This window comes from Lissotriton helveticus, chromosome 3_1 (genome assembly GCF_964261635.1).
Source record: "Lissotriton helveticus chromosome 3_1, aLisHel1.1, whole genome shotgun sequence".
NCBI classification, from domain to species: domain Eukaryota; kingdom Metazoa; phylum Chordata; class Amphibia; order Caudata; family Salamandridae; genus Lissotriton; species Lissotriton helveticus.
In genome coordinates this window covers 2023536998-2023551798 of record NC_136061.1, presented here as the reverse complement: position 1 = coordinate 2023551798, position 14801 = coordinate 2023536998, and the positions used below count along the sequence as shown (strand labels likewise).

General features: G+C 38.6%; 1 protein-coding gene across 2 annotated transcripts in view; it reads right to left on the bottom strand.

Annotated features, from left to right (window-relative positions):
* Positions 1-5404: 5404 nt before the first annotated feature.
* Positions 5405-14801, bottom strand: part of FAM174B (family with sequence similarity 174 member B) — a 229041-nt gene continuing 219644 nt past the window's right edge. For both annotated transcript variants that reach the window (XM_078683154.1, XM_078683155.1), the window contains exon 3: positions 5405-12879. In XM_078683154.1, the coding sequence (XP_078539280.1) occupies positions 12876-12879 (4 nt within the window). In that variant the 3' untranslated portion in view covers positions 5405-12875. The remainder of the gene's footprint in view (positions 12880-14801) is intronic.

Genomic DNA, 14801 nt, shown 5'->3' with positions numbered 1-14801 from the left:
TCTCCAGGGACTTGCTGCTCCAACACCAGGAAACCCGGAGTCTCGTCCTGGGGTCACCGGGAGTCCGCCGTTGGCAGCGAAATCTTGAAGCATCGATCGGGGGGGGGGGCTGGGGGCTACCTGCAACAACGGGGAGAGCCTACAGCCTCGAGTCGGAGTCTCCAGGGGCTTACTGCTCTATCTCCTGGAAACCTGTAGTCTCAAACAGGAGTCCGCCTGCTGCCGCGGCAGAGAGATCTTGAGGCTTCGTTCTGCGGGTCGCCGGGGGCTGCTCAGAGTATCCCAGTACCAGCTGGCCTCTGCCCTCATCGATCTGGCCAAAGCTACTTAGGCTACCATCGTGTTCGATCCCATCAGACGGACGGCGAACATCGAAAGCAGTCCCAAGCCCGAGCCTGTTTGGACAGCCGTGGGTAAGCGCTGACATTTTGCTAAGGCCTTGTGCGAATAGATGTGAGATTAGCACATAATGTTGATAGAGTTATTCCTGTTACACTTGTGTGATCGGTTCCAAACGATGACTGCCTCTGATAGCGATATTCCCAGAAAAGAGGATCCAAAGTGCTTGGAGCTCACTCTGAGAGCTCCTACCAGTCGTCCATTTTGCATGTGCGCAACCGCGGGGACCACGGGCCAGAAGGCGCTCTGGCGGGAGCCCGGAGCCTAAAAAGGCGGTACATGGCAGCAAATAACTCTTGCATCTGTTCGGGAGTCGCCGACGCACCCAGGTGTAGCGGGTAGGCCGCGGTACTCCCCGGCTACAGAGGAACCGCAGAGGCAGAGCCCCTGTCCGCCTCCGGGGAGCGACGAGGGGATGTCGGAGAGCGAACACGCTTCTTCAACTTCTTTTTATGGCGTCGCTTACCGGAATCTGAAGGCGAAGACTTGGAGTCCGAGGAGCGACGGCTCCGGTCTCGCGAACGGCCACTAGACCCGGAGCGGCGGTGAGAGGAGTGCCAGACCTCCGGCAACTTCCGGCGCCGCTCCCGCAAGGCCTTCATGGCCATGGCTCGACAGTCCCGGGAGTCATGATCGTTCTCCAGGCAGTAAAGGCACACATGGTGGGGGTCCGCCACCGACATGTTACGGCGGCACGAGCCACAAGACTTTAAGCCAGGCATCCCTATGTGCACCAGGAGACAAGAGGGGGAGACAAAAAGTCTCAAGAAGTAGTCAAAAAATGACCGAGGTACATGCTCAATACGGATCTGTGCTTTCGGCGTGTAAAAAGAAAGAAGGGAAGTCAGCGGGCATGGTGGCACCTAAGTAGTCTCCGTGACGTCATCTCGGCGCCCACGATGCCAGTGAAAGATGTGGAGCGCACGACGCCACCTACCGGCGCGCAAGGGTACTGCTAAGCAAAACTTTCCGGATCCATTCTGACGCCTGGGGATGATTCTAAGGTAAGGAATCTATCACTAACGTGTCTCTTTCAGATACTTACTGCAAGGGTATTTTAGATAGCTCTCCACACCCATCAGTCTGGTGTTGTTTTGTTCACATTTTGCTTCCGCCCACTCCATCCTACAGCACGGGGCTATGGGTCTGCCTACTTCAGCCATGGGCTTAGCTTCACTTTGAGTGACTACATTTTGCTCTTTCACAAAGAGCCCATCCACACACAAGGTTGTTCTCTTCAATGCCAGTGTTTCTGTTTTTACTTTATTATTACTTTAGCGTTGTCTTTGTGTATCAAGCCTGGTGTGATAGCAGGATGCTTTCCATCAGATTTCCGCGTTCGTTTATATGTGAGCACAGGGTGTATTCCAGCTTTATCAGTTCTGGTCTCCTGCTAATATAGTTATAAATTCCTTTTGGAGTGCCCTTTGTTTATCGGACTACTACTATTTCACATCATAACAATTGTGTCCATCTTAAACTGTCCTCTTTGTAGTATGTACGAAATAAAGTGCATATTTTACTGTATTCTTCTATGTCATGTTGGTATGCATTTTAATTTGAGGACTAAAATTCTACTTGTAAACCAGTTTAGTATGTATGTCCTTCAGTAAGGCTTACATGTTTGTTTTCAGTGCTCTTGTATGTTGTGCTCATATTGATATTTAACTATTGTATTACTAGTTAAATCTGTCATTTATTCAAATTTTCTATCCATCTTTGCAACTCGCTTTGTCAGTTTACCTACTGTTCTTAATCTGTTTGTCCATCTATCTATCAACTGGTCTATCTCTTTGTTGATCTATCTTTGCAGATCTATCTAATATAACTATGCAACCTTAGCTGTCTATATCAAACTTTTCAACACTATCTATGCAACTACATCTATATAGCTATCTATACAAATCTATATATCTTGCTATTGTTCTCAGTTTTTACAAGCCTCTCTATTTATCTACCTTTTCAACACTCTCTATTTGTTATAAAGATTAACAAAAACATTACAACAGCAGCATTAGCAAGAGTCTGGCAGCCAACGCCAGACTTACTGGCTTTTTTCATTCTGATGTTAGCCAAGACCTTTTGATTTCACTAAAAATGTTTATATTGCAGTTAGTTATAGGGCTATTCAGCCAAACTGAATTCATTAGTCTGTTGTTGTGTAATTCACATTTTTGTCCTACATGCTACACAGTGCATCATGGGACAACGGGTCGGCCTGCTTCAGCCATTGCCAGACTTCACTTTGAGTTACGACATGCTGTTGTTTCACAAGAAGCATATCCACACACAAAGTAGTTCCTCCTTTATGGTAATGTGTGTTTTTTCGAAATCCAAAAATACTTTTTCCCTTTAGTCAGTGTTCTTTTTTAGACTCAGGAAGGCCCCGCAGCTTCTCCAACAATACAGTTTTGAAAAAACCATGAAGAAACAAAGTAGGAATTGTGAAAAACAAAAGGCTGGCATCCACCACCAGTCTATTGGCGTTGCTAATGCTTGTGCAAAGATTAATAGAGTAGTGAGTGTGCGGGTAGGTAAGTGGGTGGATAATGATTATGGATTATAGATTATGGTCCCCAAAAACTTAATTCACAGGATTTAATGCTTACAAAATTTTTAGGAGTAAGATAATGCTGGGTGATAATGTGTTAGAGAGAATGACAGAGTTCCATAATCTTAGTGTGAGGCTAGTAGACTCCCATCTATGGCACAGACCAATTTAAATTATCATACATTTATTAACACACAGATCCTTTGCAATAGTTATATTTGTACAATGGGCATCAATTTAACCTCGTCACTAGCCCTTGAGATATACAGAGCCGTTAGTGCTGCTCCATATAACGCCGAGCTTTGGGGCCACTCTGTTGTGGATTGTCTTAGTAAATTTGAGAAAGATTTCATTTGATCGCTCTTAAGACTTCTTCAGAGCATACCACTTCTGCTGTTACTTTTAGATCTGGCCTTAAACCAATATTGTATTATGCCAAGTTGAGGCCCATCCTGAACTGGTTTAGAATTTGGTCAACAAAAGAGCTCAAACTAAACAAGGAGGACCTACTTTGCGTTATAAGTAGAATACAAATTAAAATTGTTGAAATACACCAAAAATAACCTATCATATCTTGGGCTAGGTAATTATTGGGCTGACACCTAATCTATCATTCCAAATGCGCATCACAATGTAAAAGAGCATCCTGGAGCACTGGGCCTGTGTTCTAGAGAATTAAATGAAATCAACAAGTATGGACAGACTGGCTAATTGTTTTTTAGACCTGAAATACGATTATGGTTTTGAAGAAGACTTGGTAAGCATTAGCACTACTCAGAGTAGAACTCTGTATACAAATTTCAGGGTGGGGACTTCCACTGGCATTCCTCACGAGTGTGCGGCTAGCTCCTGAATCTTAAAGCAAGCTATTTGCCAAAGGTTGGAGGAAACGGAGAAGCATTTCTTATTCTTTAGTCCAGCTCACAATAGACCGAGATCAGAACTGAATAAGCCCCTTTGCTTGCTTCAAGGAATAAGACACTACCAGGAGACTATAAGAATTTGCAAATCTGACACATGAATCCTCATAGTAGTATTTCATGATTTTTGCAAGCTATGAGAAGCAAAGCACTTAGATCTTGCCTTTGAATTCTTGAATACGTTATCACTTTACAAATGTTTTTATGAGAAAGATTAATTTTGTGGTTTTATACATTTTTCAACTATTAACTTTGACAATTCAATATGGAATATAACATTTTATGTATGCTCTGTTGATGGATCACTATGTATTCTAATTGACAAATGAATAACTAAATCAAATAAAACAGTCGTCTTGTCTCTTCTAGCCCAAGCAGCTTGCCACCTTGAGAATAAATGAAGCAGTAACCTTGTGCAGAACCCAGTAGTGGTAGTAATTGGCAATAATAGCTAACAAAACTCAGCTAGTCTTTCTACAGTATTCTCCCATCTTCTCCAGCAGAATTGCAAAGTTACTGTTTTACCCTGGGGCCTTACTGAAAAAACAAACCCATAGGGATTTAATGTGCATTATTCTAAAATGGAAGAGCTGAACTTGGCCCACACTCTTCTTCATAATTCCTCCTGCCCCTTAGGCTAAAAAAACGAATCCCAACCTCTCTAGACACATCTTCCCAACAAAGAAAAAGTCTCTTACACGTTCCAGTCATTTATTGAAGATATTAGAAACCGGTGCAATGGGGACAATTCTTCACAATACCCATTGGGTGAATGGTGACCACTGGCTCCAGTAGCTATGCCCCTTAAGGTAGAAATATATACAATTTAATATCTTGGTATCTGGATAACTACGGACGAATATACATTTTATAAAGACAATCTGAAACTATGAACAAAGTAGAGGTGGACATCTCTTACTGGAGTACATCTCCCTAGTCCCTGCTTGGTAAAGCAGGAGTGTATAAGATGAGCACCCTTACTAGATTCTTGTATATACTGCAAAACACCACATACTATGTCGCCCACAGCTTCTTTATAAAAAGTAGATTAGACCACCGGAGCATTAATGTGGCCAGGAGGCACTCCACATACAGAAATAAAGAAACTGAAAAAGATGAACATAGAAGGGGGCATAGCATCGCCAAACTTACTTAACTACTACAAGGTAGCACATCTGTGTTGTGAATGAATTGGCATACACACCAACTGAGGAGCTAGCATTTTACATTCCCCATATGCATTAGGACTCCTCCTCCTCACCCTGTACCTCCCCCAGTCTGTCTCCAGTTCAGAAAAGAGGTGAAAAAGACTCCTTTAAACACACTTCATCTTGATGCAGTAACAGTCCACAAGCCAGCAACCTCTCAAATCACGTTTTGACTGCATCCTGGTCTTGACCTCTGTACTCTGATTTTGGCTAGTTATGTGCTAGACACATACCACATACATACTAATTTTAAAGTCAGATGGAAATTTAGAAAAAGCCTTTTTTTCAAAATGTAATCATTTGACAAAGATTGATTAATGAGACTGTTTAAATTGTAACAGGTTCACTTTAATAGATCTTTTGAGCCTTGAATCGATATCATTCAAGGCTTCTGTCAAGCAAGAACTTTATTTTACCAATATTACACTGTTATTTGTACAACACATAGATCAAATTAATACAAAATCCCAGGATGACAATATAAGGTAATGAAGTAATACAATGTTTTAACAAATACAAATGCTGTATAAATTCACAAAACAACTCTATTCATGTGAAAATAGAAATTGTCAGTACATATTATCTGATGGCACTTAAAAATCAAAACACATTTCAGTTCCAGTATTCGCCTTCTTCTTAGAAATTATACTTCTTGTGTTCAAAATGAATATAATCTATGTATATATTTACAATTTGTGTAGATATAAATTAAGAGTAAAGACAAATTTTCATCAAACGTTCCAGTATCCTTTAGATTAGAATAAAAAGAAAAAAGAATGCACCCTCAGTGATGCAACTTAGGAGAACAACCCACATAGAGGAAGGCAGAGGAAATGAAAATGCAACAACCGACATGTCTGGTGCTTTTCATAACATACAGGGTCAACCAGAAAGTGAAACAAGCCTGCCCTGGGGTATTTAGCATAATTAATGTGTAACATAACAAATACCTGCCACCACCAAAATTCTAACGCAAAAATGTCTTCTATTTACTTTATCTTATTTCAGAACCCTGATACATGTAAAATAAAGATTTTCTATTAAGCATATTAAAAAAGCAATGCAAATAGCAGCAAATATTGAGAATTACAATACAATCACATTTTTGCAGTTTAATTGGCAGCATAGGTTTTCTTGAAAATATAATATTTTACATGACATTAGTGGTTAATCACTGCAGCTTCATAAAGAAACGAGATTGGCTTTATAAAGACTTTGCAAATATTTGTAAATCTATCTTCAGAATCTTAGTAAAAATATATTTATTTATATATATATAGATTTATATTAATTCTATCGAGATATATTTTATGCAGGTACTCAAATCTAACTGCTTTACCAACTAGGACCTGAACATCAGCATGAAAATGTAAAAACAATATAAACTTCTTTGGATTCAAAAGAAAACATTAACATTTGATATGCAATAACTTTGCTCTAAGTATGAAAAAGCAAACACATTGAATGTAGGCTGCGTTCGCACATTTATTTCTGGTTTTCCTTCAGTTTCTTTGCATGAGTTCACTCAATCATTCCTTCTGGCAAATTTCACATCATGTGAGAGCACCAACAGGCATACATAAGCCGTGTAAACACAGAGAGGATAGTAAAGGTAGGAGGCAATGTGTTCTTGACATTATGGTAATATCTATGTGTTCGCTGAGCAATGCTGTAAAAGAGAACATGCAAACAAAACCCATTTCTCAGCAATAGCTATACTGTTTTGCAAGATTAACAGTAGTCTCCAGAAACAATCTTTCATATTTGTAACCATATATTGTGAGGAGACGCTAAAGTAAATAAAATGCAAAATACGCCTATGAGATTACTACTGTCATCTCCGTCAGCCATTGCACATAATTCCAGACATCATCTGCTTTGTGCCTCTCTGCTTCACTGTTTCTAGCCTGCCACAGCACCAAGATGCCTGCTCAAAGGCAATAAATGTGCTTTACAAAAATGATGCTCAAAGGCAATAAATGTGCTTTACAAAAATGATGATGTACGGTTTTATAATAACATCCCCACGCATTTGGGAGACTTCCATAGGACTGAATTGTGTACAGACAGCTCATAATATTCAATTAAAAAATATCTGCAGGGAAATATAAGAAAAGTCATAGAAACCTGAATAATACGTGGATCTATGCCTTAAGACAGTTTTTCACTAGCAGGTGTAACATAATGTTGCGTACCTTACACTATAGTTATAAAGTGTTAGTACTACCGTGAGTTAGAGAACTACATGTTCATAACTTCCCGACAGTGCATAACTTAAATACTTTTAAAATGTATTGTAAGTAACACTTGCATTTGTTCCCAGGAGTATGTCAGTGGAGTAGTCAGGCAAATCGGAAAAATATGGCGGAAACCCACTCAGGTGTAACTTAGAAGATAATCACAATTATTTGTTAAACCACTTCCTACACATTTCAGCACACTTACATGGCACATGAAAGATTCAGAGCTACATCCTTAAAAAACACATTTTGTATGTTTTTGGAGTGTGGTAGGAGTAGATGATAGAATATTTTAAGGAAATATATTGATAAGTAGAAGAAGAAGAATTAAAAATATTGAAAATGTGTTCACACAAGTAAAACATTCACACATACTTCTAGGTAAACTGTTGTATGAATGTTTGCTTCAAACACTAGCATCAACTTACACCTATTCCTTCTAACAGTCATTATGTGTTTGGTTAGGATAATGTTATCTGTAGCGCAGACAGGGGTAATTTATAGTTCAACAGTGTATGCGATAAGTTACATTTGTCTTCAGAAAACCAGGCAGACAGATCACGAAAAATAAGGTAACTCTTCTCTTAAAGTGAACTGTTCGTTATACATGGGTGCATTGTACTGAAAGGTAAGATGCTATGGCAACTTGCCAGATCAACTTCACATTTGCTACTTCCTGTCTTTAACATCCCTCAATGTAAGTATTTTCAATGAACTGCAAGTATATTTTATATAGAATTATAGATGAGTAGCAGTGAATTAAGAGGTGTTTTTCACTGAAGTGCTCTGAGTGGCATCAAGTAGATGAGAGTTAAGCTACATTTTTCTATGAAATCACTCATAGCCCCTCCGAGAAAAACATCCCCGTAATAAGTTTAATAAAATGTTATGTTGTCTGTGCCCCCCAAAATCCTCTTACCCTGCATTCAAGAACTACTCAGAGGCCGAGGGGAAAACCATATCCTCTCCTACTGTCCCAAATTTTAAACAAATAATAATAATACACGGCCTCCTGCCACCCACCCCTGCCACTTCCTGTGCCTTCCCTTTCCTTCCCTGCTTTCAAGTGCTAGGCTCTCAGACAGCCCTGCCAGAGAAGCCTGGAATTTCTTTATAACGTAGCAACAGTATTAAACAAGTTCAGTTACCCATGGTTGCTACTTCATATGAGTGAATCACTGTATTTAAAATCCAGTCATTCACGCTAATGGCTCTCTGAGAACCATGCATAAAAAGGATCTTATTTGAACAGGACTTCATATTTACCTCCTTATACTCACCCAATCTTACTAAATTTAGAAAGGGAAAATCAGTGTGGTCCATACAATGTTTTGCAAAGTGCATACATTATTTAAAAGGGGCCAATGAGATAGATCCGTGAAATTACTCAGAGATCAGGTCTTCCTTGAAATTCAAACTTGAAAACATTGCTGCATTTACTGAAACAAAAACAAGATAAATATCCTTCAAAGACAGGATACATCTTCAATAAATCAATACCTTTACAGCCAGAATTCTCTAAGTTGCACATTTAAACATGCTATCTGTTGCCCTTGCTTTGCATCCTCTCCCAAGGGGATTAGAATTATGTCTTTGTTGCTTTGTTGGTCACATTAACGCACATGCACTTTGCAAAAAGTGTAAATGTCATAGTGACCTGCTGAACCTTCATCCTAATGCAAATTTCCTGGAAACAAGATTATCGTCCCTTTCAAGAGATTGCTCAGCATAAATGCTTTTAACAATATGAAAGAAATCATGTCATAGTCTAAAGCTGCAAGAAATCGAAACTTAAACATGGATTTTACTGCCAATGCAAAAGCCTCGGGGATACACATTTTTAAGTTTGAGGTCATACTGTGAAAAGGAATTTAAAATGGAAAAGTTTCATTTGTTTCCAGGTTAGTCATGAGATTTCAGTTTCCATGGCAGAAGAAGTTCAACAAGAGAAATTGAACACATAAGTTCGAATAAGGTTTAAGGCATGCCTCTGATCCGTATAAATAAGCCAATCTACAAAAGTTCAATTGGGTATCCTAACTGTGTTTCCAGTTTCTTTCCCCTTTTGTGTGGAAAACATCCAAACATATATTTGTAAATTTACAGAATTATTTAAGAGAGAAATGGTAATTGAATGAAGTCTTAAATATTCTAACATTAAGATTTTTTTGAAGCGGAATGAGTCAGCTATGTAAACCACATAAAATGCACGTGAAAAATGCACACTCAAACATAAAAAAAAACACAAAAAGTGAAACCCACCCAAAAAAATAAGACTACAGCAAAACGGACTTAAGCTGATGCAATGCACCTTTTACAACTACTCTTCCATCTAACTTCCTTGCATGCTTTAGTCATCAGAGCACTTAAGCATGGCATTAGGATTACTCACAAACTTGACCAACCATATATGTTGGTCTTGGAAATTAAGTAGTAAATTAAACAAGTCAGATCTCTGCCATATGATTCTCATGATGGCTACCAAGTCACACATCAAAGACGAGAATGACAGTAACATGGTGGTGTTGAGTTCAACACCAACTATTCTTTAATTATTTGATAACTTTTCAACAACATTTTGACAAACAGAACCTGCAGTCATGATAGATAAACAATGGTGAGGGCAACATTTGAAGGGGATAATTGGCAACTAAACAATCTGGCAGTTCTTACCATTTTCATTAACACATTAGGAAATGACTGATCTAAGATGTGATCATTTCTATACAACACTCAACTCTGTCATTCAAGATAAATGTGGGCTTCCTGCCTACTGGAGCCTATAGTGACAACATGACCAGGCCACAAGACTTTCACGTGGTCAGCAGTTCTCTAGCACGGGAAGGGATTGAGTAGGTGTGACATGTTTACCACAGTATACAATCTCGGCACAAAGTCTCATGGGCATCCCACAGTGCTGAGATAGTTGCACAGGGTAAAAGACAGGTGCAAACAGTAGAGCAGATTCGAATGAAAATCTCTCCTACAGCCCCAAACTGCCAAAAAAAAGAATTAAAAAAATATTTTATTTGAAATGTAGTTTCAAAATATGAAAAGAATTCAGATTTTTACATGCTCTTAAAAGACCAATATTTCAACAAATACAAAAGCCAAGTAGTCTTCATGGGTTAAGCGGGGTTCCACTTGTTTTAAAAGTTATTTTAAAAGTTCATAACACATGTAATTAGGATGGAGACCCATGGGGATGGCCAAAGCTTTGCCACATATTGAGGAGTCTGAATGTACTGAGATGGATACATATCATGGAAACTTGCAAATGCAAATATCAAAATAGTGCACAGCTCCACGTGTACATCTATGGAGTTTGGCAGCTTCATGTGTAGATCTAGAGGGATTATCTGCTCCACATGTTGGCGTTTATCAGCTCCATGTGCACCTCTACGAAGGTAGGCATTTACATCAGTTGATTCTGGACTAACTTTCACCGAAACCTGCCCAACTACGCTGAACAGGAACTTGGCACTGTTGAATGTGTGCAAACACTGGTAACTGATAGGTGAAAGGATTCATGGGGCAGCGCGATTTGCAGTTCCAGGTTTTGACACATGGCTCATTTCTCTGTTAATGATCAGAGTACTTTTATGAGCTGGTTGAAGGAGAACATACAGTTTAGTGTTTATGATGTTTTCCTTGCAAGTTTAAGATGTACATGATCATAGCCAATCTTGTGAGACTGTGCATACTACTTCATGTTCTTCTGACTCAAACTGTGAGTCGGTGGAAAACCATGCACAGTCTTGTTCTCTCCCAATTCTACGGTCTTGCCACTTTCTCCATCACAGTCTGGTTGCAATTAGACCCCACAAATAAACCACTGTTTGTACATCATCTGCTGCAATAAAAATCTAGCATGTAATGAGGTAGATGTGCACCACATCAAATACCCAAAATCAGAATACAATAGCTTATAAATGTAAAGGTCATAACAAAAAACTACTGTAGATGGTTAAACCTCTTTATGAAACATACCCACCAGTTCAATAATGTGGATACACTATGGTCAGGAGAGATCAACAAATTAAACCTGTATTGCTTTTGGTTATCTTTGTGCACTGGGTGAATCAAAATAAAAAGAATAGCCAAAAACCACATGGAGAGTGAACATGACTAAAATTATGGAACTCGTGAAATCCAGATCAAGAGCAGATGCAGTACTGCTTTGCAGCATTTTGACTCTAGTTGTAACAAGGTAGTTCTATTTATTAAATAAAAAACGTAGACCTGATGAACTGAAGTACATGGGAAATCAAAATTAAAAAGCAAAAAAACGTAAGAATAATAAAATAGTATTGGCATCACAAACTATCTCAACTGCACAAAACACAAAATTAATTACGAAAAAACAACTTTAAAGAGCACGACATGTTCGGGTCAAAACCCAATAACTGCCCTATGGGAAGTCGCCTTGACGTTACCTAGCGCCCTTCGATTCAGATCCTGATTTTGTGTGTGGTAAACTGCTGTTATGTGGCAGTGTGGGTTCAGTCTCTAGTGCAACATTCCCTATATTTCTTTGGAGTGTTATTTTCTTTCTTATAAGCAATGCTGGTGAAAGATTTGACCATTAAAGTCGAAAGTAATTACTATAAAGATGTGGTTCCCAAGTCACTCAGTTGTCCATACTTCCTATAAATTGTGCTCCTTTATTAAGACAACAGGTTATAATAAATACATATTGATGCAGACTTTTGTTATATATGCTTCCATCAAATTCCACAATTTTTTATAATGGTTTTTCATCTACTAGGGTTTTTGTTTAAAAAAACTGTTTTCTAAACAGAAAACAGTTCTAAGCTTCAATAGAAAACATAACTGCTAAAGTCAGCAGTAAGGGAAATAATAGGCAAACATTCAGGGGAAGTTAAATAAATAACATCAAAATCATTTTATCTGAAAAACAATTCACTGTAGCTCTCTGAAACGCAGCATTACAATCTTGAGTTTTGCATTTATTAAAATAGGTTAGCAGTTGTTTATGCTATAGTCAGGAAGAATACAGCAGATCTGTTGAATGTTAATTCTTTTGCAGAACCTTCCTGTTAATTAGTGTTATCACCGCCCAGTTGGTACAAAAGACAAAGGACATCTTTATTTCATGCTCTTTGTGGCGACAGAATATTTTTCAGTTGAACACCAGCCCTTCCAAGCTCTCTTGTAGTGGTAAATATAGTAGATACACATATGCGAGTATACACATAGATTATATAAATGTAATATATGCGTATAGATGCCTATGAATGTATGTTTGTGTGCTGTATTGCAATCTCTTAAAAACACAGAGTTCATAGAAGGCAAGACATCTGAGCTATAGTAAGTAGGGTCTTCACGGAGGTCACCTGGGCACAGTCTTAGTAGTTGAAGACCTGATGGCTGCTTGGATTCTTTTCATTAAAATAACAGTGTATGAAGATATATTTATTTTGCTTGGGTGCCACAGGGATGATGAAGTCTATCCACCTTCTTTCTTGAGGCTCGAAAACGACTCATGGTGTCTGGCCGCCCACGTTTCCTTAAGTGATAGCAGTGCCAGATTGGTTTACCTGCCAAGAAAGAAAGATACAGATGATACAATGATTAAGAAGGACATGAACTTCTATGTTCTAAAGCGGCACCATTGTCACGAATATCGGGTAATACTTTAACAACAGCTCAGTCATGTAGCGTTCATTAGAGGTTACCTTCCATTTGCACAGAAATATTACACTAAGTGGTTACTGGTGGTCTTTGGGACTGGGACTGTGTTCCTTCACTTTCAGATTTCTGCAACGGAGTGAAGCAAGCACATTAAACTATTTTTAGGAGGGTTCAGGGATAGTACTCTGCCCCACCCAGAAATGGTTTTGAATAACATGGTCAAATAGAGCATTTTAAAGCACATTTTAAAGCACAATTTAATATAGATTAGCTAAAAAGCCTTAGGTTCTGAAAGGGGCCTCTTGAAATACTACCCTACAGTACACTCATTGTGTGTGTCAGGTAAGCCTGACACACACAATGAGGAGTTGATCGTATTTTCTTCACAGTTTCATATGGATGCCTCGGCCACCCACTCCCCAAGTGTCAAGAATGATCTCCAGTATGCCATGGCAAGCGTTATATCATGAGAGTCCACCTTATGGTAATGATTACTAGCAAGTTGCCAGTGCCAGAATAAGACCTAGGTGTATCCCAGGTGCTTCAATAAATCTAGCTCACGTATGACCGGGTGAGCACTCTGCCATGGGCCACCTCTTTCCCACTCACCATACACCAAGAATGACCTCACAAATGCCATGAAATATAACACACCGTTTTTCTGGTGGCGACTGCCAAATGCGTGGAACATGGACATGTGGGCTGTGTCTTGCGCATCAGGAGTTCAACTGGGTTTATGCTCTCCAAATCATTTAAGTTAATTCACAATATTGAAGCCACACAGCAATATGTTCTTATTCTTGTAAAGATACAGTTGAAAAAGAAATCCAATATATTGAGGCATCTTTGATACAAGAACAGAAAATGATGGCGATTACCTGGCATGAAAAACAAATAAGGCAGCTGATTCCCTGTGCAATGATCAGGATAAAAGTTGAAATGATTCTAGGAAAAATAAACATACTATAGGAACAAAACCTATACAGAGGTATTTCATCTAACAATTTAACTCAATTCCCTTTCTTCAACAATACAAGTTGTGGTTGGCCAACATCCTGCAAGACAGAAAAGGCTGATGGTGGCAAAGATATATAGATTGCAAAGCACAGGAGAGGGGAAAACGGTTAGTGACTCAAAAATTTATTTACTTGATCTGAATTCTGTTATTCCTATTTTACAAAGAGTTTTAATTACGAGCTGTAAAACATTTAATGATGTAAACTATACATCAGCTTCATGTTAGCCTTCATTCAGTTTTTAAGTCGTATTCATATTTAAATCAAGAGATAGGTTATATATTATACCAGCAATAATTGGCAAAGTCAACATATATATATATATATATATATATATATATATATATATATATATATATATATATATATATATATATATATATATATATATATATATACATACACAGTGTGCAGACAACCAAGCTTATTACACTAAAGTTCAGAAAAGGCATGTTAAAAATATTTTTGTTTTTGTCCCTGCTCACTCTTGTGTAATACCAGGCCAAATGAACATTGAATGATTTTAACTGCAAAATTGTCCCACATGCATTCCAGTTAAGACAGAGGGGACACGATAACTGGCCAGTAGAAAAATTGTGATAATAGCATATTCCTATGGGCTGACCAAGATGTGAAGGACAACATCCCAAGCCAATGGGGAAGGGTTATAGAGCAAAAGAAACTTATGGCTGAATGAAGCTTAACCAAAGCTCCTTAAAGTAAATATAAAATACAATTTGTACAACCAGAATGGCACAAGTGCCAAACACTAAAAAGAAAAATTCAGCAAAACCATCTTTATAAACCTTGTG